Source organism: Pongo abelii, chromosome 12, assembly GCF_028885655.2.
Source record: "Pongo abelii isolate AG06213 chromosome 12, NHGRI_mPonAbe1-v2.0_pri, whole genome shotgun sequence".
NCBI classification, from domain to species: Eukaryota; Metazoa; Chordata; class Mammalia; order Primates; family Hominidae; genus Pongo; species Pongo abelii.
In genome coordinates, this window is record NC_071997.2 from 57,158,745 (window position 1) to 57,182,741 (window position 23,997).

The following is a 23,997-nucleotide window of genomic DNA, read 5'->3' on the forward strand; positions in this document are numbered from 1 at the left end:
TAATAACTTAATATCAAGGCCACACTGCATAAGATGAAAATACAATTCTAAGATTATGGCCAACTACATTTTCCTACCTAGCTTACCAGAGAGGACTACTCAATACTGCAGTGACAGCAGAGGCCAAAAAGCACAGTGTCAACAATTTTAAAGATGCCCTAAATTTGAACTTCTTTCCATTATTGAGTTTCCACTAAAATCATGAAGTTCAATCAGTGCAATTCCCCTTTCCCTTACAGTAATTAAAATCTCAAAGACATTACAATCCAAACTATTCTCTTCTTTCTTTTTTTCTTACTCTGCTGCTGGAGCTAATGTGGTCCTATTATCACCTCCCCAGTCAAATTTCTATAAACCTGAGTCTGCCCTATGTCACCACACACCTCCTACCCAAGTTTTAGCTCTAAATCGCAAACAGGTCAATGTCGCAAAGGATCTAGTTTGTCCCAGTAGCATCAGCCTTTTGCCCAGAGGATAGCTATTGCTGTGTGTGTCTGTCTTACACATGTCAGCACAGCCTCAGGGGTGGAGTCCCAAATGCAAGCATGAGATTCCATATAGGAAGAAAACGGTAGTTACAAATGTTGTGAGCTAGCTAGCAAGTAGCTTCTGCCAATCCTTGACAGGAGCCCTCAAGCTGGAAATGAAATGGTACATTACTTTACTCACCTTCCATTGTGTTACAAACTTGCTACCATTTCTCTTTTCAGGGAGAAAAAAATGCGCGCTCTGTCTTCCTGCTTCACCCCAGCCACTCCCACACCCAGTCCCACCCCTGAGGAGTAGCATTTTATTGTGAATGGCAGGATCCCAGTGATTAGCTGACTGATACTCCTAGTGTTGCTCATTCCCAATGCTTACTGTCTGGCCCACCTGCTGGCAGAAACACTCAGAATATTATACATAACTTGGACCTTCACTGTCTTTTCCCCTTAGTTCACATCAGACCTTAGTGATACGTATTTTTATGGTAGCCCTGGCTCTGCAAAAATCAAAGGGCTTAACCTGGGCTGCTTAGGGGACACCTTCTATCTATGCCCAACTAGGGTGCTTTATCAATCCTGGCTTAGTGCCTAACATTCCAAAATAGCATTAAGGAGTTCACTGTGGAAAGAATACTCCAGAATTGTATCTGTCCCTTCGTAAGCTTGTCTTTTAAGACTAGTCTGAATGCCCTAAGTGGAGCCGCCAGCTTGCAACTGCTGAATGAAGATGGAGTTCTTTGGTCAAACATCAGCTGGCACATCTAGGCAAACTTTTTCCAGTTGTGTAAGGCTCTTTGGTAAGTTTCCCAAAAGATAAAAATATATGTGAACACAACCCCTGCCCTCAGGAAGCTTACTGTCCAGTGATGGGATAGAACACGAGCACAGATTGTTCTGCTATAAAATAAAATGAGATGGTTCCATAAGGGAGGACAGCTAACAGGAGTATGGGAGAGTATTCAATAGAATGTGGTTATGATTATCTCCATGAGATTTTTGAACGATCGAAAAAGTTTTCCTGAAAGAGATGAGTTCTGATCCACATTTAAAGGATAAATAAAATTTCTACAGATGATAGTGAGATAGGAAGTAGAATCTAGACAAAACTGGAAGGCTCCCAGGGTCTGGAATCACCTCCTCTCATGAGCTCCTACATCAGGTACTTTGTTTCCTAATAGCCCAAGGACTCAATTTCTGAATCTTCTTTGAACAATACGGATCATTATTTGATCACACACGAGACAGGACAGCTCAAACAACAGTCAGCTGCATCCCCTCCTTCGCTTCACCCTAAACTGTTGTAGGCCTTCAAATCCATCTGACTTTGCACCCATTTTTTACGGTCTTGTTGATGGCGCCCTTGCTGTCAGCTGGCACCTTTTGAAGTGGGTCCACTGATGATGCTGTGAATCTGCACTGGGCATGGAGATCAAAACTTCGTGCTTTTTAGAATTGTGCACAACATAGTAGTGAGGACACAAAGGACTCTGCTGCTAAGATTAATAAACTATAATTAATTAATAATAAAAATGATTTAGTGGTGTGTGAACTTTGTGTCATCTCTGCAGGCTGCTAAAGGCCTCTTTGGTTGTAGCTTTGTGAGCTTGAGTGAATAGATAAGGATGCTGGTCGAGTGATATGCTTAAATAACATCCCAGAATTTCGATGATAAAAAAATATCCTGGAAGAAAATCTCAACTGATGGAATGTTAGTGATGTCAGGTAAAAAGACTGTGTGCTCCCTGAAATGGAGGGAGGATGGAAGGAGAATGGATGGAGCAATTTGTTCAGGAGAAGAGCCAGAGGGTGATGCCATATAGAAAGAGAGAATCCCAATTTACTTCTGTCAACAGTATATAAATGTTCCCTTTTCTCCACAACCTTACCAGCATCTGTTATCTTTTGACTTTTCAAAATAGCCATTCTGACTGGTATGAGATGTTATCTCATTGAGGTTTTGATTTGCATTTCTCTAAGGATCAATGATATTGAGATTTTTTTCATATGCTTGTGGCCACAGGTAGGTCTTCTTTGAAAAAGTGTCTGTTCATGTCTTTTGCCCACTTTTTAATGGGGTTATTTGTTTTTCTCTTATAAATTAGTTTAAGTCTCTTACAGATGCTGGATATTAGACCGTTGTCAGATGGATAGTTTACAAATATTTCCTCCCATTCTGTAGGCTGTCTGTATGCTCTGTTGATAGTTTCTTTTGCTGTGCAGAAGCCCTTAAGTTTAATTAGATCCCATTTGTCAACTTTTGCTTTTGTTGCAATTGCTTTTGGTGTCCTTGTTATGAAATCTTTGCCCCTTCCTTTGTCCAGGAGGGTGTTGCCTAGGTTGTCTTCCAGGGCTTTTATAGCTTTGGGTTTCACATTCAAGTCTTTATTCTTTAAAGAGCTAAAATCAGAACTACCATTTGACCCAGCAATCCCATTACTGGGGATATACCCAGAGGAATATAAATCATTTTATTATGAGGATACATGCATGCATATGTTCATTGCAGTACTATTCACAATAGCAAAGACATGGAATCAGCCTAAATGCCCATCAATGACAGATTGGATTTTTAAATGTGGTACATATACACCGTGGAATACTATATATAAAATTCTTTCATAAAAAAGAATGAAATCATGTATTTTACGGGAACATGAATGGAATTGGAGGCTATTATCCTTAGCAAACTAACACAGGAACACAAAATCAAATACCACATGTTCCCACTTATAATAGGGAACTAAATGATGAGAACTGACAAACACAAAGAAGGAAACAACAGACACTGGGCTCTACTTCAGGGTGGAGAGTGGGAGGAGGGAGAGAAGCAGAAAAAATAACTATTGGGTACTAGGCTTAACATGGGTCATGAAATAATCTGTGCAACAAACCCCTGTAACATGAGTTTATCTATAGAACAAACCTGGCACATGTACCCCTGAACCTAAAATCAAAGCTATAAAAAACTAAAAAAGACTGAATCCTGCACAGTTCCCAACATACAGTCAACACAAAAGTTAGTCAACAAGTAGGTATTGAGGCTTTATTTAAGGGCTTAATGTCAAGAGATAAAAAATTCTGAAGAGCCAGTTCCAGTGAGGTCACTCCTGCAGGATGATCCTGGGTGTCTATAGGACAGAAAAAAATTTGAGCAATAATTATTCTCACATAACAGTCTTACATGTGTTGAGACTGGGAGGAATAAAGGTATAACATGTATGTTTTTCTCCTTTTACATTTATTTTCTCTCAACAAGCATTTATGGAGCCACTGCTATGTGCCAAGATATCATTTATGCAACCAAACTTTCATCGAGTATTTACTACATCCTCGGCACCTGGGCAGGCCAAGGACCTGTAGAGGGTGAAAAGAGAAAAGAAGGATATGCAAATAGAAAAATAAAGGCCTGGCGCGGTAGCTCATGCCTGTAATCCCAGCACTTTGGGAGGCCGAGGAGAGCGAATCACTTAAGTTAGGAGTTCAAGACCAGCCTGGCAAACATGGTGAAACCCTTTCTGTACTAAAAATGCAAAAAAATTAGCTAGGCATGGTGGCGGCTGCCTGTAATCCCAGCTACTTGGGACACTGAGGCATGAGAATCGCTGGAACCTGGGAGGCAGAGGCTGCAGTGAGCCGAGATCACACCACTGCACTCCAGTCTGGGCGACAGAGTGAGACTCCATCTCAAATCAAAAAAAAGAAAGAAAGAAAGGAAAATAGAAAATAAAGTGAAGCATGGTCAGCACAAGGTTTAGAGATCTTCACAGCAGTAAAGGCAGGCACCAAACACAGCCACAAGGACGTGATGACTGGGCCAAGTTGTGAAAATAAACAGGGCAGTCAGGAAGGGATTGAGGAGGAAAAACATCCCAGATTGACCACTGTGCTCACATAAGAACCAGGGTCTTATCTGATTCTGGGTCATGACTGGCTGTAGACCACCTTACTGACTGCTTGCGGGACACAGGAGTTATCTATCCAATGAGTTCCCATCTGCCAAAGGTAAAGAGTGTTTCTGAATATTACACCATCTTCTCCTATGGTTCTAATTCCTCCTGCTCTTCGCTTCCCGTAAACTAGACCAGGGGACGGCAAGCTATGGGCCAGGGACCAAAGGCAGCCTACCTCTGTTTTTGTAAATAAAATGTTATTATCATACAGTCATGCCCAGTAGTTTCTTTGCTGTCTGTGGCTGTTTTCACACTACAAAGATAGAGTTTGATAATTACAACTGAAACTATATGGACCACAAAACTCAAAATATGTAATATCTGTCTTTCCCAGAAAAGAACTGCCAACCCTTGAGCTATACTATAGCAGCCATACTCTCAGCTATTACCACCCTGGTTATCTGAACTCAGGAAGATATGGTCCCTTAAAGGAAACCTGTAACACCCCAGGAGTGAGTGGGAGAAGCGAGGGCAGAAACTGGAATTGGATGAGAAAGACTGTGGAAGAAGGGCCCCACTGGACAAATCTCGTAGTAGAGGAAAGACATTCTCTCTGCTGAGTGATTTGGGACTGGTGTAGGAGGAAGTTATGAAGATACTGCCATTTGTCAGAGGATTGAAATTCTTTTTCACAATAAGATTGTTTCACTCTGCCTACAAGAAAAAACAAACGTGCAGCAGAGAGTTCTTTTTATAAAGCGTCATCATGCAAGAGGAAGGCTACATCTCGAGTTTTTCAGCTGGGAGGACACATACAATTCAAATCAGAGCTGATGGCCCTCAGTGGGACTGGAACCACCTGAAGTAGAGAACATAATCCATATCCCACACGCCTCCAGATCCCTGTATCTGGCAGCCTGATGATTAATGCTTACACCAGAAAGACGTTTCATTGACTGCCTTAGAGTCCCGTGAGCACGGTGCAGTCAATAAATATTTATTGAATGTATTTTCCTTGGGCTTGCAGCACTTGCTCAGTAATATCTTATAACCAAATAAGCAAGAATTGCTCAGGCTGGTTCCAGATAAATATATAAATGTATGTTAGTGGATCCAAGCTAGAAGTAGAGAGTAGGAAAGAAAATATTCATCCATCTGTGTACAGGTTATTCAAATGGTACTAGCTTTTGGGTAAATAAGAAAAAAACATGTTAAATGAGCCCCAGAAATGAGGATTGCAAGAGAGGGCTAGAAGAAAGGAGGAAAGAGGAAAGGAGGGAAGGAAGGAGGGAAGGAGATTTATAAATACCTTTGTTTTGAACAAATCAACATATATACATTTTTTAAAGCCAATCTTTTTTATTCTCTCTGGCTTTACGTGGGTAATACTTTCATCTGTCACTAAAATGGCTCCTACACTAAAGAACGGTAGAGAGTTAACTGAAATGGGTTCCCAAATTGCAATTTTTGCAATAAGGATAAATATGGCTTTCTGCCACCCATTTGGAGTTACAGTGCCAATACGCTGGTGCAATCCCCCATAAGCCCAGTCACGTTAGATTCTGAATGATGTATCGCCAATTCGAGCATGGGGAGTGGTGTTAGGATTTGTTTATTTAAGACTGAGCATTTATCCTGAATGAGAAACAAATTAAAATCTTGCATTTGAGGTAATATTAAAAGAGGGCAATGTAATTACCACATTCTCTCCTGAGCATCCTCCTCAAACTCCTGTGAAGCTTGAGAATGCACAGCTGCCAGTGAGGGTAGGAACTATGCAGTGCTGGAGGTGAGATAAGGCATCTTCACGGCTGTATTTCCAGCTTTGTAGGGGGAAAACAATTTGCGTTTGGGAAATAATCCAACAAGCAATCCTATGGTTTTAATACAAACACTCAAAGAGGTTCTGGCCATGACCAACTGGGTCCAGCCCTTCACTGAATTGGAAAGACAGCAACGATAATGGTTGAACAGGCCCACATATGTTGGCTCTGATTCTGAGTTTCCCCTACCCACCACACCCCGTGATTGAAGAGGATACAGGGCTCCACCACTGTCAGGCATCAAGGAAGACAGAGGTCTAGGGGAGAAATCAACACTTCTCAGGGTCCTTTTCAGGGGACTACCCCAGAGATGGAAGGTCATCTAGTCTATGGTGTCCTGGACCTGCCTTGGCAGTAGTCGTGGCCTTTTTGGGGTAACCTAAAGAAAACAGACAATGTTTGATTTGTAACATATTGAGAGTTGTTTTTGCCCTTTTGATGACCTTCAGACAGCATTTGAGTGATAGGTTTTACAGTATCAACAGAACCAGGGAAACTTGCCCAGAGATTTATAGATTAGTACACACCCCCAACATCATATCTTTTCCAAGTCCATTCCTATAATTCCACTCTCTCCTGACTTTAAGACCACCTACCCACTTTCTAAAAGAGGCAGAAGGAAGAGTTTCTAGGAGTTGCCTTCCTGGGAGTCGTCATGACTTCTGATATAAAGGTTGGCATGAAGTGTCCTCCTAGTAGACAGACTCTATACACTAAACACCTTCAGTGGCCCTTACAGACCAGAGAGGGAAATCCCAGGTCCCTAGCACAAAAATGCAGAGAAAAGTTTCTAAAGTTTACAGTGATAAGAGGATGCTCAAGGAAGCCTTCATGCAAACAGAGCCTAATCCTAACATGGAGAAAGAAGAAAGCTCCAAACACTTCCTCCTGTTGGAGCAGGATGCTCAGCAGGCTCACCCCAAATCCAGCACACCTCTCGAAGCCCCTCTGGTAGATCACCTGCCATTCCAGGGCTTGAGTGTCTCCGCAGCTCCCCTAAGACTCTAAGGTATTGATCCAATTACCACTTGAGGTCACTTATCCTACTGCTGTGTTTTGAGCTGCTTATTGATGCACCTTTTCTCCCTGGAGAAATTACAAGCTTATAGCCCAGAAGGAAATGCTGTGCTCTACGTGTGGCAGGTGTCCAGAGGGAATTTATTGAGCGCATACTGAATAAAATTGCTTTACTTGTAACCCTGGTCCTAATTCTGGTCTAGAGATCCTAGGAGTCCAAAGAATACAGTAAAAGAATTATGTGGAATGATGTGGAGCCAGCTGACAGCTCTGCTGCTCTTTGCAGATTTTTGAAGTCTCCGTTGACCATTCTGTCCCATGGACGTCAGAAACACCTGACTGTCAGAGAATCAACGTGTGATTCTGAGGTTTTGTCAGATAATATTTAAACGCCAAAGGCCCTATAAGATATCATTCCTTCTCTTTTAAAAAATGCATATTTTAAGGTATACAGCTATAAACTTTGCAAGAAAAATATGCATAGAGAGATGTCTTTTAAAATGAAAGAGGCAGAATTGATGTGCTTATCGCTGATATGAAAGGCTGATATGAAATACTTATCCTTCAAATCTCTGCAACATCTCAGGGGCTGTGCACAAACTCAAACATGTGGACACATTCATTCAGATGACACTGTTTAGTGCCAGAGCCCAGGAATGAGGAGATGGAGGAATGGCTCCAGACATGAAGTCATCATTTGCTGTGCTCCCCTCTTCCTGCAATGAAGTGTCATCATCCGCACTGGTCCTTTGTGCACTCTAGTCTGTCTGCCTCAGCAGGTGGAGACCGTCTTTCTCTTCATGAAGTATGTATAGTTAGCCATACACTGACTCCTAGATGCTCAAAGAATTGATGAAGATTTCTCCAGGAGCTGTTGTTTTGTCACAGAGACCAATGCTTTGTCACAGAGACATGTTTACTTCCCCTCAAATCGTATGGACCGAGGTAGGACTGCTAATCTTTTATAATATCACATAAGGACTGAAAAAAGTACTATTCTGATCACCATTATCCCTTAATCTAGAAAGAATGAAAGTCAGTCTTTACATTGAATAAATGTACAACATTGTTCTTATTTTTCTAATTTCACTTACCTGTACTTGGCTGTCCTGTCCCCAGCACGAGCATTTCAATGACGAAAATGTCTCTCCTTGAATGTTGCTAGATGGGTTCTGAAATACTGAAAAATCTAGCTGGCTTTTCTTATGCGTGTTGGCATTGTATGGCATGTCATAAAGCTTAAGGATAGAATATGGAAAAGGAATCGGAAAATAATTGTACAAATCATCAGGAATCAAAGGGTTTCCATGAATTTTCTTTTTTTTTATTATACTTTAAGTTTTAGGGTACATGTGCACAATGTGCAGGTTAGTTACATACATATACATGTGCCATGCTGGTGTGCTGCACCCATTAACTCGTCATTTAGCATTAGGTATATCTCCTAATGCTATCCCTCCCCCCTCCCCCCACCCCACAACAGTCCCCAGTTTCCATGAATTTTCTTATTGGCAGGAAAAATATGGACTCTCTGATGCAGATTTTGGTGACCAAATCAGAACTTTGTTCTTTCTTCTCTGTTCCAGGTACATGGCCATCATCCATCCCCTCCAGCCCCGGCTGTCAGCCACAGCCACCAAAGTGGTCATCTGTGTCATCTGGGTCCTGGCTCTCCTGCTGGCCTTCCCCCAGGGCTACTACTCAACCACAGAGACCATGCCCAGCAGAGTCGTGTGCATGATCGAATGGCCAGAGCATCCTAACAAGATTTATGAGAAAGTGTGAGTAGAGATGACTCCCCATGCCAAAGAAACGATGGTGCAGGGTGCCTTCCTGGCCCCTTCTTGTTCTTTCTTTCTTTCCATATTCTTTTGTTGGTACAGATTTAATGTGTATCTGCAAGCATTTCTCACATATACCTTCATATCAGGTTGATGTGTCCACAGTTATCAGGGGACTACACTATCCCAAATACTATTCTGAGCATTGAAAGATAATTTTTGAAGTGTAAGATCTAGATCCTATTATAGCAGAGCCATATCCCTCGGGTCTTTTACCAGAGACATTACCCTGCCGGGATCTGCCTTTCTTTGCATAGGAACTTTTTCCTAAGCTATAGAATGCCACTCTTCTCTCCCGCACAGGATGTGGGAAGGTGGGGAATTACCTCCCACTCCCAGTAGCTCTCAACAATGACTGAAGGGCTGCTCTGTCTAGGGAGTAGCCATCCTTTTATACCTTTACCTTCTTTATAAACTTGCTTTCACTTTGCACTGCAAAAACAAAAGAACAATGCCTGAGGGGAGCTGGCATCTGAACACCCATCTCTCACCCCTCAGGGGAGTGTGTCTCTGTGGTTTGTGTTTTACATCATGTCCGAGCTTTCCCTGTGGGATTAATCTCCACGGGTAGCTGCCTGGGTAATGTACTCTTTATTGGCGACTGCGTCTTCCCTATACCACTGCTCCCTTTTCCTACTGGTGTTTCTTCTCCCAAATAAGGTACTTGCACTTGAAAATCTTGAGATAAGGATTCCCCTTTGCGGAAGACCAAAACAATACACCTACACCCAGGATTTTACAGCTGGAGAAATAGAATATATGCAGGTGAAACATATGGGAAGGTCAGGCCAGGCATTGAGACCTTATGAGTTACAGGTCCCTTGCAGGGCAGACATACTTATCTTCTAGGGGCCTGCCTGATCACATTTAGGGTTTGTCGAAGTATCCCAGCAATTTTCTCCAAGACTTCTTATCCTTGAAGCAACACTGACATGGCATATTCTTTGTTTTGTTCTGCTCAAGTGAGCCACAATGTGACATTTATATTACAGTTAGTTTTCTGGACTCAGAGCACATGGATAATGTGGATCTTTTTGAAAGCCCTCTATAATTCTGCAATCTCAGGTTTTTTATGTGAATCATAAAAGAACACTGGTGTTAGAATCAAAAGATCTGAATTTTAATTACAAGATTGCCAGTTACTGGCCATGTGACCCTGGGCAAGGGTCACAGCCTCTCCTCGTTATTAAAATGAGAGATAATAGAGCTCTATTTCCTATAAACAATTCTTGTGAGGATCAAAAGAGATAATGTATTCTCACCTTATAAGCTGTTAAATGCCATACAAAAGGTGTGAACCAAATTCATCAGATAGCAGTATAATTATGAGACCTTTAAACTTAAGTTAAAATGAGACACCATACCTGTCATTTCCCCCAAGCTTTGAGGGCTGAAAGCCTGTTGCACACAGTTACCCTGCTGCATCTGTTCCATGAGCATGGAAATGCAGCTTGCCAGAAAGCAATACATAAAGCTCAGACATCGCCTTCCAGACACAGACAGTGGGATTTAATCGATCAAGCAATGGAGGGATTAATGCTCAGCCTAGGAAATATCGAAAATTATTCTTTCAAATGAAACTACAAGCCTGAGCAAGTTCCCAGAGGGAGAAAGAACACAGCTTTACAAGCCATACATAACCTGTGAACATGTTCAAGCCAGAAGGTTTCCTCAAAAGGGAAAAAAAAAAGATCTCCAAATTAAAGCTCGTTATATAAACTTTCAGAAATATCTCCCATCGTTTCCGTGGGCTGTAGCTCAGCTCTTAGTTTTCATGGTCTTTTCAAAATCTGATCACTTTCTACAACTTTTGTTTCAAAATACTCACAGTTCTTTAATCTTACAACAAATTCAAAGTTTAACTTGGAAATAAAGACTAATTTTCCTACAGATCTCTGGGATCTTTTCCAAAAAAGAATAATATTTTGGGGGGGTCTTAATTTTGAACATTTTGGTGTTTTATGCTTATGAATGACTAGAAAATCTCTTTGAGACTCAACATGATGTGTTGGATTTTCTTATTTCCTTGCTTTGAGAATTTAGGGTAGCTGCTACTGGATGTACAGTTATGTTTGTCATTGTTGTTTATTTCATCATTTTAACCTAAAAAATAAGCTTGGCTTAAGAGCATCTAACGTTATCTATTCATGAAGTGTAACATGTTTATTGATACAATAGTAAATCAAAATAGTATATTTGTCATTCACTTAATGACAGTGATGGAAACATAAGTGCATAGCATAGCTTTATTCAAACCTATTTTCTTTTTGTCAGTATCCTTCATAATACATTATAATATTTTTCTAGACAATTTCAATTTTACCATGTCTAACAAACTAATTAATTATATTATCTTCTTTTAGAAGAAATGATTGCCACTTTCACAGTACACAACAATCCCAAATTTGAATCTAGATGGAAACTTGTTTTGAGGCAGTATAATAATTAGAAGAGTGTGTGCTCTGGAGTTAGATGAGCAATCAGCTCCCAGTCCCATCACTCTCTAGCTGAGTCATAATGGTCAAGTAATTTAAGGCTCTGAGCCTAATAGTACAGACATCCCCCATTTGCGAAGGTTCAACTTGCAATTTTTCAACTTTATAATGGTGGGAAAGTGATACGCATTCGGTATAAACTGTAATTTGAGTATTCATACAACCACTCTGTTTTTCATTTTCAGTATAATTTTCAATAAATAAAGTGAGATAGTCAACACTTTATTATAAAATAGGCTCTGTGTTAGATGATTTTGCCCAACTGTAGGCTAATGTAAGTGTTCTGAGCACATGTAAGGTAGGCTGGGCTAAACTATGATGTTTGGTAGGTTAGGTGTGGTAAGTGCATTTTCAACTTAAAATATTTTCAATTTATGATGGGTTTATCTGGATCTAACCCTATTGTAAGTCGAGGAGCAGCTGTACATTCCACAAAGAAACATTGAGAGATGTAAGTAAAAATAACCTACGTGAAGTCCTCAGCCTAGTGCCCTGCATAGGGGTAAGGGTCTAGTGAATGTTAACTACCAACGTTAGCATCATTCATTAATCTGGGTTCACTGGAAGATGACTGGCAGCAGACAGTGTGATGGGCAGATGCTTAGACCCAATTTAATTGATGAATAATTTGTGTAAGCTAATTACATAAAATGTTTTGTGAAAAATCTCAGGTTGCTGCATCTGCCTTCTGGCTATATGGAGGACCTTCAACCATGATCATTCATTCGAACTCTTTACTAACATTTGTGAATACAGTTAAACTAACGTTTACTAAAACATCAATTAAATTAAGCACTGTTAAAGACAGGAAATCCAATAAAAGAATGGGGAAAGGTTTTGAACATGGGCTTCACACACACACACACACACACAATCCACAAAGCCAATAAATATTATGAGGAGGCACACAACTTCATTTGTTACCAGTGAAATGCAAATTAAAGCGATAATGAGATCTTACTACACAGCCATCAAACTAGAAAATATTAAGAAATCTGACAAAACTAAGTGTTTCAAACTGAGCAATAAGAACATTTGTCAACTGCTAGAAGAAGTATAAATTGATAATTACATTGGAAAATACTTTTTTTTTTTTTTTGAGACGGAGTTTTACTCTTGTTTCCCAGGCTGGAGTGCAATGGCACTATCTCAGCTCAGTGGAACCTCCACCTCCTGGGTTCAAGCGATTCTCCTGCCTCAGCCTCCAGAGTAGCAGGGATTACAGGCGCCCATCACCACGCCCAGCTAATTTTTTGTATTTTTAGTAGAGACAGGGTTTCACCACGTTGGCCAGGTTGGTCTTGAACTCCTGACCTCAGGTAATCCGACGGCCTCGGCCTCCCAAAGTGCTGGGATTACAGGCATAAGCCACCGTGCCCAGCCCAGAAAATACTGTTATAGTGTCTAGAAAAGAAGAAGCGATGCATACCCTATAACTCAGAAATTTCACTTGCAGGTAATTACCCTAAAAAAAAACCCATGCACATATGCACTCAATTACATCAAACATAATGTTCCCATCAGCATTGCTCTTAATACCCCCCAAACTGGAGATGTTTCAAATATCCATCATCACTAGAATGGAAAAAAAAAATTGTGCAGCCCACTGCAGTGGCTCATGCCTGTTATGCCAGCACTTTGGGAGGCCCAGGCAGGTGGATCGCTTAAGCTCAGGAGTTTAAGACCAGCCTGGGCAACATGGTGAAACCCCGTCTCTACAAATAAATTAGCTCTGCGTGGTGGCAAGTTCACCCGTGGTCCCAGATACTTGGGAGGCTGAGGTGGGAGGATCACTTGAGCCTGGAAGGCAGAGGTTGCAGGGAGCTGAGGTCACTCCACTGCACTCCAGCCTGGGTGACTGAGTGAAACCCTGTCTCAAAGAAGAAGAAAAAAAATGTGGTGTCTTATAAAAATTTAAAGTGCCTTATATAAGTACAAGTCAACACAAATATAGATTGTTTCCCTCTTTATCACACAAAACATAGCCTATTATGCACACTGTTAAGCACCTTGTTTTTTTAAACTCAGTATGTCTTAGAGATATTTCCATATTTTTCATAAAGAGCTTCTCTTTTTTTTTCTTTTTTTTTGGGCGGGGGGACGGAGTCTCGCTCTGTCACCCAGGCTGGAGTGCAGTGGCGCCATCTCGGCTCACTGCAAGCTCCACCTCCTGGGTTCACGCCATTCTCCTGCCTCAGCCTCCTGATTAGCTGGGACTACAGGCACCCGCCACCACGCCCGGCTAATTTTTTTGTATTTTTAGCAGAGACGGGGTTTCACCGTGTTAGCCAGGATGGTCTTGATCTCCTGACCTTGTGATCTGCCCACCTCAGCCTCCCAAAGTGCTGGGATTACAGGCGTGAGCCACGGCGCCCGACCCCTTCTCTATTCTTTTCTTAGTATTCCACTTTTTTAATGTATGCTATTATTTAACCAATCATTTATTGGTGGACTTTAGATTGTCTTCAACGGTTTGCTATTACAGAGTGCCACCATGAATAACATTTATATATATCATGCAAGAACACCTACAGCATAAAATCTCAAAAATAGACTATATCATCTTAATTTTGATATTTGCCCTCCATACAAGATTGTACTAATTTACATTCTCACCTGCAACGTGTGAGAGTTCCTGTTTCTCCACAGCCTCACCAGCAAAGTATATCATCAAGCTTTTAGATTTTTACCCATCTGATGGGGGAAAAAAAATGAGAATGGGATCTCATAGTTAAAATGCTCATTTCCCTTTTAGGAGTGGGGACGAACATCTTTTTATAATTTAATAGTCATTTGTATATATATATTTTATAATCTGCTTATTTCATTTACCATATCATAAACAATTTCTATGTTATTAAAATTGTTTCTATGACATGATGTGAAGACACACACACACGCATATGTTAACAAATCCCCTCCTTTGAAAATTTATTACTTCAGTGGTTTCTCTTAACTAACTAGTAAGATAAACCACCAGCTTCAAAGTTAGCTGCTTCTAGCTATATTCCTAGATCTCTGGGGGAACTGGTTCAGTTTTATCTGCCATTCCCTGTCTGTGTTTACAATTCACAGTTATAGATAATTATGCTAACATTATAACATTCAAGAAAATGGGGAGTTAGGCTCATCATTAATATAATATTATCATAATTTGTAATTAAGTCCTGCAATAATTAACAACCCAGCAGTTTAGCATGGCTGCTCTGGCAAAACTATGACACTACACAGGAAGTTCTAGAAAGGTGGAGATGACTGACAGGTGATAAAGATTTTACATGTAATCAAAGGTGACTCTTCCCATTGGAGAAGAAAGCACAGAGAAAGAAAGGTGAATGTATAAAGAAGAAAAATTTGGCTTTGCAAAATGCATTGACCCTTTCTTTTTTTCTATAAAAACTATGAGGAGCATGCAGTAGGTTTCAAAGTTAATCAGAACTAAGCCCACTCTTGTAGTTGTTATGTGAGCTGTAGGGTGGCAATGGTCTCAGAAGGTATTAGGGCAATGCCCCCTGAGGACAAGGAAGATGAATGAGCCAACATTTCTTCATCAGAGAACCCACAACCAAGGCCAAGAAAAAAATCTGTAATGAGGATGAAAAATGAAAAAGACATCCAAAAAAATGAGATTTAGACAAGCTGGGAATTTCTGCTTCCCTGAGTCATTTATTAATATTGGTCATATGTCATTTTCTGATAATTAAATTTCTATGTACATAATTTTATGGTAGAGTTTTAGCAAGAAGTAAGACATTCCTATTCTGAATTCTAAATATTACCAATAACAGTGGGAGAGGAGGCTATGTTAGAAAACAGAATCGTTCATTTAATAAACTGGATATTTTGTGGAAATGTGAGTGAATATGAATATGTTAGCTCTAATATAATTCTCTACAGGTACCAACTGTAACAGCAGACTACAAAAATATGTCATTGTCATTATTTACAGCACTTCATCTTTTGTATGTTATGATTCATTATCAAAAATCAGCCTAAATTTTTATATCTATATGTATTCTTTACTTTCGTTCACAATAATAAAAATTGAAAATCACCTCATTAACAGGGAGTAAGAGAGGAATATTTAAAAATATACCTACAGCACTACTTCTCAAATTTTCCATCTTCTTGATTATTTTACAAATTAAAAAAAAATGTGGATCCTTTGGCAAGCTGCTCTAGGCCTTGGCCAAAGGGGTGTCAACATATTTGTGTTTCCAGGATTGATTGTTTGTGCTAGCTGTTGTGATTAATCTATTCCCCTGACACCCACTACACTTATAAATACAACCCAGAGCCCCTAGTATTATCGCTTTGGTTGATGAAAAGCAATTAAACTGAGAGGGAAAAGTGCATTGACACTGCAGGGGAACATGCTAGCATAAAAACATGCCCTTAACCTTGACTCCCAGACAGAAATCAGAGTGAACAAAGCAAAAAAAAAAAAAAAAAAGAGGAAGAAGAAGAAAGGAGGAAAGCCAACGTTACTGCAGAAACTAGGAAGGTTGCCACACAAATGCCAGAAATTTTACTACATTTCTGGTTGACATTGTGCAGATAGAGCCAAACAGGAGGCAGCCACCAAGGGCTATTACGGCCTCTACATACCGGTAGCTTCTAATTAGGAGGTGAAAGTGTGAGCCTTGAAGCCTTGAGAAAGATGGGTCCACCCAATTTAGGACTCCTTTGGGGTGCTGCCATCAACTTCTGGAGGCAGCTGCCCTCAGATGGAGAAAGAGAAAGCACAGAGGCCAGAGAGCATAATTCACAATAAGATTAAATGGATGATTTTCCACAAAACCATAAATTATCAAATTGATACAGCTTGGAGGTAAAGGGGAATGAAACTACTGTTCAAAAATTACATTTACAAAAGGCCCTGGGATCAAAATCTGTGCAGGGAAAAATCTTTCAAATGCTCTTATAAGCTCTTCAAGAGTACAGAACAATATGGAAATCTTGCTCAGTTATTATGGAGATTTGGTAAAACCTAAATATAGAAAGCTAACAAAGACAACTCCAAAAACAAACCTTCAGACCAACTCCATTTACAAATATAGATGCAAACATCCCAATTAAAACATTCACCAAAAAAATAAAAATTATATTGAAACAGCAATGTTATGTTTTTGAGCATGACTTTTTCCAGCAAATAATACCAGCAAATAAATTATCAGGAAATCTGTTATTATATTTCTTCAAATTAATTTGTTAAAGGCGAGCATCATATATTTGTCTCAAGAAATGCCAAAATTAAATTTGTTAAAATGTAGTAAGTGTTGAAGAAAAAAGTAGCTCATTTCAGCAATAATTATTCAGCAATAATCCTTGACAAAATAAAATGAAAAATGGATTTCCTTTTCAAAACAAAAGTGAAAACCCTTAGAATAATTAAGAAATAGCCAGAATTTATGTGAGGAAAATGAATAATATCATGCTAATTTAGACTTTACTGGATGGTATACGAAAATATTTAAGAACTACATTCCACATGATTCAAAACACAGAAAGTGTTTAAGGATATATAGAAAACAGTTTCCCTTCTATTCTTTATATAATTCCTAAGGATATCAGCTCTTCTCAAACTATTCCTAAGAGTATGTTTAGGCAGTTTGATAAAGTGAATCATCTTAAAGAGTTAATGGACAAAACTCATTCAAGAAAATAATAAACAAGAAGAATTAATTTTGATATCAGCAAAATAACTTTTAAGAGAATGATAATAAATGACTTGCCATTTGAGATATCAAAATACTCAGTACTAGGGGTAGAATCATTTAATAGAAGCAGACTAGAAATTACACATGCACACACAAAAACTCAAACGTATAAAATGTTGTGTTTAGTATATGCTAAAGATAGCATGTCAAATTTGTAAGGATTATTCCATTACTATTTTTGGAAACCTGAATAACCTAAAATTCTAGGATTTTCTACTTGAATGAGTTTGTAGATTACTCTCTATTCTACCGCTGCCCACAACTTGGAGAGTCACAATATATAATAGCATATTGGAGCCTTTGAGAGGGTTTCCTTTTTAAATTTTTTTTAAAAAATGTATACATACTATATTTGTGTGGTTTAAAAATCAGGAAGTGTAAAAATGTAATTAGGAAAAGCTTTCTCTCTCTCTCTCTCACATACTCGCCCTCTTTCTACCCCTACCACTTTATGGATAATCACCATTCCTGGTTTCTAATGAACCTTCTAACATTTCTTTATGCCATCTAAGAAAGTGTAAGCACATATTCTTACTGTCTCCTTTCTTAATGGACAATATAATATACAGTATACCCTATTCTGACTTTTTCTGTTAACAATCTTGGATATCCTTTCCCATCAGTATTGCAAGCATTCTCACATCTTTTCTTTACAGCTGCATAGTATTCTTTATATGGAGAAACCATAATTTACTTATCCAGTATGATATTGACATATATTTGCATTGTGTCTAATGTTTTGCCACTTCAAATTCTATTACAAAGACTAGTCTCCATCCTAGTAAGTATTGCAGTGAAGAAATCCAGTGGTTTTGCTTAAACCTTGTGCTTCTCAAACTTATTTGATTGTGGAATCCTTCTTTTGATTAATCCTGTAAACATCACACAGAAGTATTATCCATAAAACATATTCTGGAGAAACTCTGGACTAACCATAAAACTGGATTCCTTTCTCACAACTTAAAACCAATATAAATTCCAAATAAATTGGGATGGAGTAGAGGCTTTCAAAGCATAACCCTCAAGGCAGAAGCCAAAATGAAAGATTGCTGGTTTGCATATTTAAGTAGATAAACATATACTGATATAGTTATAGATGTGTTTGTTAAATTCTATATATCAGGAAACTCCATGAAGAACTTCTGCATGTGACAAAAAGAGAAAAAAATTATAATATATGAGAAAAACTAACATAGAGGACTCCAGCTTATCAACAAGAGTAAAGCAACCCTCAAAAAACTACAGCTCATAAAAGAATATGAAAAATTATATTCCAAATAATGTATACAATTTTTCCTTTATTTCAGTGGCACATGTTAAACTTAATGAAAATGTTAAGTATCAATGAGGTTATGGGGAAGGTGGGAGCTGTTTTCAGGAGCATAGTTTGACAATATCTGTCAAAGTTTTCAAATGTATAGTTGATTTGAATCAGCAATTACATTCTTAGAAAGTCTTAACAGCAATTATATTATGTAAGATTTTATGTCAGCATTGTTTATAGAGCTGTAAAATTAGAAACAAATATCAAATCGTAAAGATTGATTAAAGAAATGATGGATCATTCATACAAAAAACTATACAGCTGTTAAAATGGCATTATACAAGCACATTAATTAATGTGAAAATATTAATACTGATCATATATTGTGATCATATTATTTATCATAATATTATAATCAGTAAATAAAGCAGGCTTCAAGCTAATATGTGCAGTTAGTGCCCCTTGTATGTTTTATAAAGTGTATTCATGCACTTATGGATTATAGGTAAAAAGTCTGGAAAATTATGCAGCAAAATTTAATATGCAATGTTTTTGCCTTTGATGTGGAATTATAGGTCATCTAAAATTTTTACTTTAGCTTTTCTGCAATTTAAAATAATTCATCTATACTGAAAATAAATTATTGCCTTGACGGCATTTTTAAATTAAGTAATGTGAAATTTTTGAGACATCTACTTCTAGAATAAAAATATTATCACTTGAAAAAAATCACCAAGAAATAAAAAGATGAAATAAAATGAATGTATGAAAAATAGACCACAATCATTTTCTCTCTGAATTCTTAAGACACTGTTCCATGGTCTTCCAATATTTACTTAAGTGAAGAAATCTGATACCATCTGATTTTTTTCCCATTTTACATAATTTGTGATTTCTGCCTGCATACATTTAAGATTTTTCATTTCGTATTGTATTTTCAAAAGCCACACCAGAAGACGTGTATATGTAGAGGATTTTGTCATTTTCTGTCATTGCTGAGATCTTTTAATCTAAAGTCAGATCTCTAGTTCAGGGAAATTCTCCTTTAAAAACACGTTTTTTAATGGCCTGCCCTCTTTTCTGCTCTCCTTTCAGAGTTACTGCTACACATAAATTGTGTACTTTCCATGTCCCTTACTATTTTACTAACTTGATTATTTCTTTCATCATTTTATAGTTTCTGGGTGAATTCTTAGGCATTTCTGATGAAACTGTAAGATGAAGAGATTATCTGCTCTTCACGGCTTCCTCTGCATTTTTAATGTTGTAATCCTGTTTTTATTTGAAAGCAGTATTTTCTGCCCTTTTCATAAGTGCAACAGCATTTTTAATTCTGTAATCATGTTTTCATTTGAAAGAAGTATTTTCTGCCCTTCTCATAGGTGCAACAGCCTCTCAAATCTCATTTAAAAACAAATATGGAATTACTTTGAATTTCCACCTGTTTCTTGAAGTAAGATATCTCACAAAGAGACATTTACTTTTCTTCCCACATTAGCTTCAGCAAACATCCAACCATTTTCTCTTTTTGTTCATTCTAATAACTGTAGTCCGGTATGGAGAGTTAAAATAGATTCCAAATTAAAGCAGTCTCTACTCAAGTCTTTCAATTCCAGATTTAAAAAGGAGTACATGTGGCTTTGCTGTGGTTCTGCCCTTCCCAGCTGCTTCAACACTGTACAGGAGCAGCCTGAGGATATTCAGAGCCCTGCCCTCTCCCTCATTAGTCATTACAGTTCGTGTCTCCAGATGTTCAAGCCAATGGGAAGTGCACATTGGCCTGCGAGCTGTCAGTTTCTTACCCCGATGCCGACTGCACATCCCAAAGATGACAGAAGGTTCAAGGTTTGACCTCACCGCTTCTCTCAAGCCCTTCCTCAGCTCCACCTTGCAGCCTTCAGCACTGCAGCAAGTTCCTTACAATTGTTTTCCCAAACAGGTTGTTCTTCCTGCAGCTGCCCAGATCCTCCTTCAATTTGGTCTCAGCTGCTCAGTAACTGAAGAAATTTACTCTAGCCAGTGGGTGACCTCCTGCACTTGTTTCCAGAGCTGAGACGAATTTTTACATTCCTTTGATAATCTCAGGAACCATTTCAGAGGGAAAAGGAATTAACTACATGGAGCTTAAATTTGAGTATTATGTACAAATTTTGAAATGATTTATTTTATATTTTCCAACTGGTGATATATCAAAGTAACTTAGTTTTGTGAGCTTATCTTTTATCTAGCCAATTTATTGATTCTAATAATGATTAAGCTGTTTTTTTCTAGGAATACAATCATATCTATAAATAATGATTTTGTCTCCATCTTTCTAGTGGTTATGCCTCTTATTTCTGCTTCATGTTGTATTGTAATGACGGTAACTCTCACAGTATTAAGTAATAACAATTTTGTTAACTTTCTTACTTTTCTGGAAACACCTACAATACTTTACCATTAAGTAGGTTTTGGGTTACTGGTTTCACAATTAAGTTCAATGTTCAATGAACTGCTGAGAAGACTGTTTATCAATAGTCACACATTTTATTATTTTAACAAGCATTATACTATTCCTAGTATGACAGTTTTGTAAAAATATATCAGCATCTTTTGAGAAAAGCATATTTTCAATGTACCCCATGTATGCAAATCATTTTAATTCTATTCCCTATGTCTCTTATTAGTTGGTCATGGTAAGTTATGCTTTTGATATACTGACTAGTTTTGTTACATAGGATTTTTATATCAACATCAAAAAGTAATATTTGTTTGGTTTTCTGTGTGCTGTCTTCATCAGATTTTGGCATCAAGGTTAGGGATGCTTTTAAAAACTGTCTTTGTTTTCCAAAATAGCATTGGAATTAGCAAAGGAACTTACCCGTAAAACCAGCTCACCCTTGAGCCCTTTATGAAAGAAACTCTATATTACATTTTATTTCATCACTGCCACTTTTAGTTTTTCTGCTTTTTCAATTTGTTAATTTATGTTTTTAAGAAAAAAATCTATTTCATAGTGACTTTTTAATTCAATAACATACAATTATACATCATCTTTTCACATTTTTAATTTCTACTTCCTCTATTTTTATTCCAAAATACTTGCCAAAATAGTTTATTTACCAGTTCTATTGCCTTTCATTCTTTAATGTATCTTTTATTTTTATTTTTCTCCCCCACCTACGTTCATTTAAATGCACATTTTCTGGATTTTTTATTTTAATACTCAGTTTATTTATTTTCACTTGTCAAATAGTGAAAACATCTACCAATAAAATTCATTTTGTCTCCATTCCATAAACACTGATATATAGTGCTCTCGTATTCTTTGCTTTTTAAACAATCTACCACTACATAAATTTTTTTATTGACTCGATAGATATTTAGAAAAATTTTAAGTCCAAGGTATTTCAAGTTTTCTTTCTTTCTTTTCTGCTTCCTTTCTTCCTTCCTTTCTTCTTTCCTTGCTTCCTCCCTTCCCCCTTCCTTCTTTGATCCTTGCCTCCATTCCCTCTTTCCTTCCCTTCTTATGCGAAACAGACTATGGCATATACCAAAGGTTACCTTTTGGGACTTATTAGAATGCTTCTTATGGCCTGAAATATGGAGACAGATGAGGATTCAAAGTTGCTTAGTGAATCATCTTATTGTTTTATTCAAATTGTTGCTGTTATGAATTTTTGATAACTTATCCAATCATAGAGTGAGAGTGATACCTTAAAATCTTTCATTGTAATTGTTCTTCTGCTAAATTCTCTTTATATTTTTAAAAGCTTTGCCTTACATGTGCTGAAGATATGTTTGTTTTCACTACAGATTATACTTTTAGTAACAGAAAGTATATTTATATCTCTATTTAGCGCTTTTTTGCCATTAACACTACTTCCTGTAGTATTAATAGCAACACCTCTGATTTGTTTACTTATACTTTTTCATCATTTTGTTTTAGTTTTTTCCACATATTTAGTTTTCCTCTATCATTTTGTTGTGAGAATTCCTCTTACATACAGTATATTTTGATATTGGTTCATAACTTAAGATTCTTTTTTCTTTTAATAGGCTAGTTGAACATTTCCACACTCATTGTCTTTATCTGTATATATTATTATAGTTGGTCTTCTTTCATCATTTGGTTTAATACTTTCTGGTTTTTGTTTCCTCTTTTTTCTATTTTTCCTTTATAGATGGTTTTGTTGACTATAATTTTTGGTAATTCAAAGATACATATGTTTTATTTCATTATATAAATAGTTTTCTTAAAGTTTTTTTTAAAATGTTCCTTACTTCCACAGCTATTAACATTTATAATATTTATAATGTCACTTGGCATTATATTGACAACTATTGACATAATTTTAATAACAGTATTCATTTTTTACTTCCATTTATAGGAAAAGGAAATTTGTCACTTTCTATTCTCATATTCCCTTGCCAGTTTTTCTGTTAATATCCTGGGGTTTATAACCTGTGTGTTCTATAATATAAGTCAGCATTCTCAAAGTGTAGTGACAAAACTCCTGCGATACATTTAAGAGGTATATGAGGTTAAAATTACTTATATAAAGACAGGAAGACATTATTTACCTTCTTCATACTCATTCTTTCATGAGTCTACAGTAGAGTTTTTCAGAGGTTCCATGATTTCTGATATCACAACACACTGAATATAGAAGCAGACATAAGAATCCAGATGTCTATCAACCTAGATATTAAAGGGATTTGCAAAAATGCAAAACAATGCCCCTCTCTTTAATAATTTTTTTGAAATAAATAGAATAATTTTTAATTCATGTATTATTTATGTTAACTTTCAATGAGTTTATCATTGCCATTTTTAATAAAGTTATATTTTAGAACAGTTTTAGATTTACAGAAAAGTTGCAAAGATAGTACAAAAAATTTCCAGATACTCCACACACAGTTTTTCTCAGTATTAACATCTGATTATTATAGTACATTTTTCACAATTAATAAACTTAATATTTATAAATAATTCATAACTAAAATCCACACTTCATTCAGATTTTCCCAGTTTTTCTTTAGTGTCTTTTTCCTGTTCCAGCATCCCATCCAGGACGCCACATTACATTCATGTCTCTTTAGGCTTCTCTTGGTTGTGACAGTTTCTCAGACTTTCCTTGTTTGTGATGTCTTTGATAGTTTCAAGGCATAGTAATCAGGTTTTTTGTGGCAGATCCCTCAGCTGGAATTTTTTGACATTTTTTTCATGATTACACAGGGGTAATATGTTTTAGGAAAACAAAACATAGAGGTAGAGTTCCATTCTTGTCACCTCATTAGAGGATATATGCTATCAATATGACTGATTACTATTGATGTTAATCTTTTTTCAGCTTTATTGAAGTATATTTGACTCATAAAAAGTATGTGCATTTGTGGTATACAATATGATGTTTTCATACATTGGGAAATGATTAAACCAAGCTGATTAAAATATTTATAACTTCAGTACTTATCATTTC

The 23,997-nt window shown here is 37.4% G+C and overlaps 1 protein-coding gene across 1 annotated transcript in view; it reads left to right on the forward strand.

Annotated features, from left to right (window-relative positions):
• The window catches only part of TACR1 (tachykinin receptor 1), a 95,974-nt gene extending 72,287 nt beyond the window's left edge, over positions 1-23,687 (forward strand). Inside the window, exons 2-4 of the mRNA XM_054546711.2 lie at positions 8,802-8,996; positions 20,200-20,380; positions 23,577-23,687. Of these exons, the coding sequence (XP_054402686.1) occupies positions 8,802-8,996; positions 20,200-20,380; positions 23,577-23,687 (487 nt within the window). The remainder of the gene's footprint in view (positions 1-8,801; positions 8,997-20,199; positions 20,381-23,576) is intronic.
• The last annotated feature ends 310 nt before the right edge of the window (positions 23,688-23,997 follow it).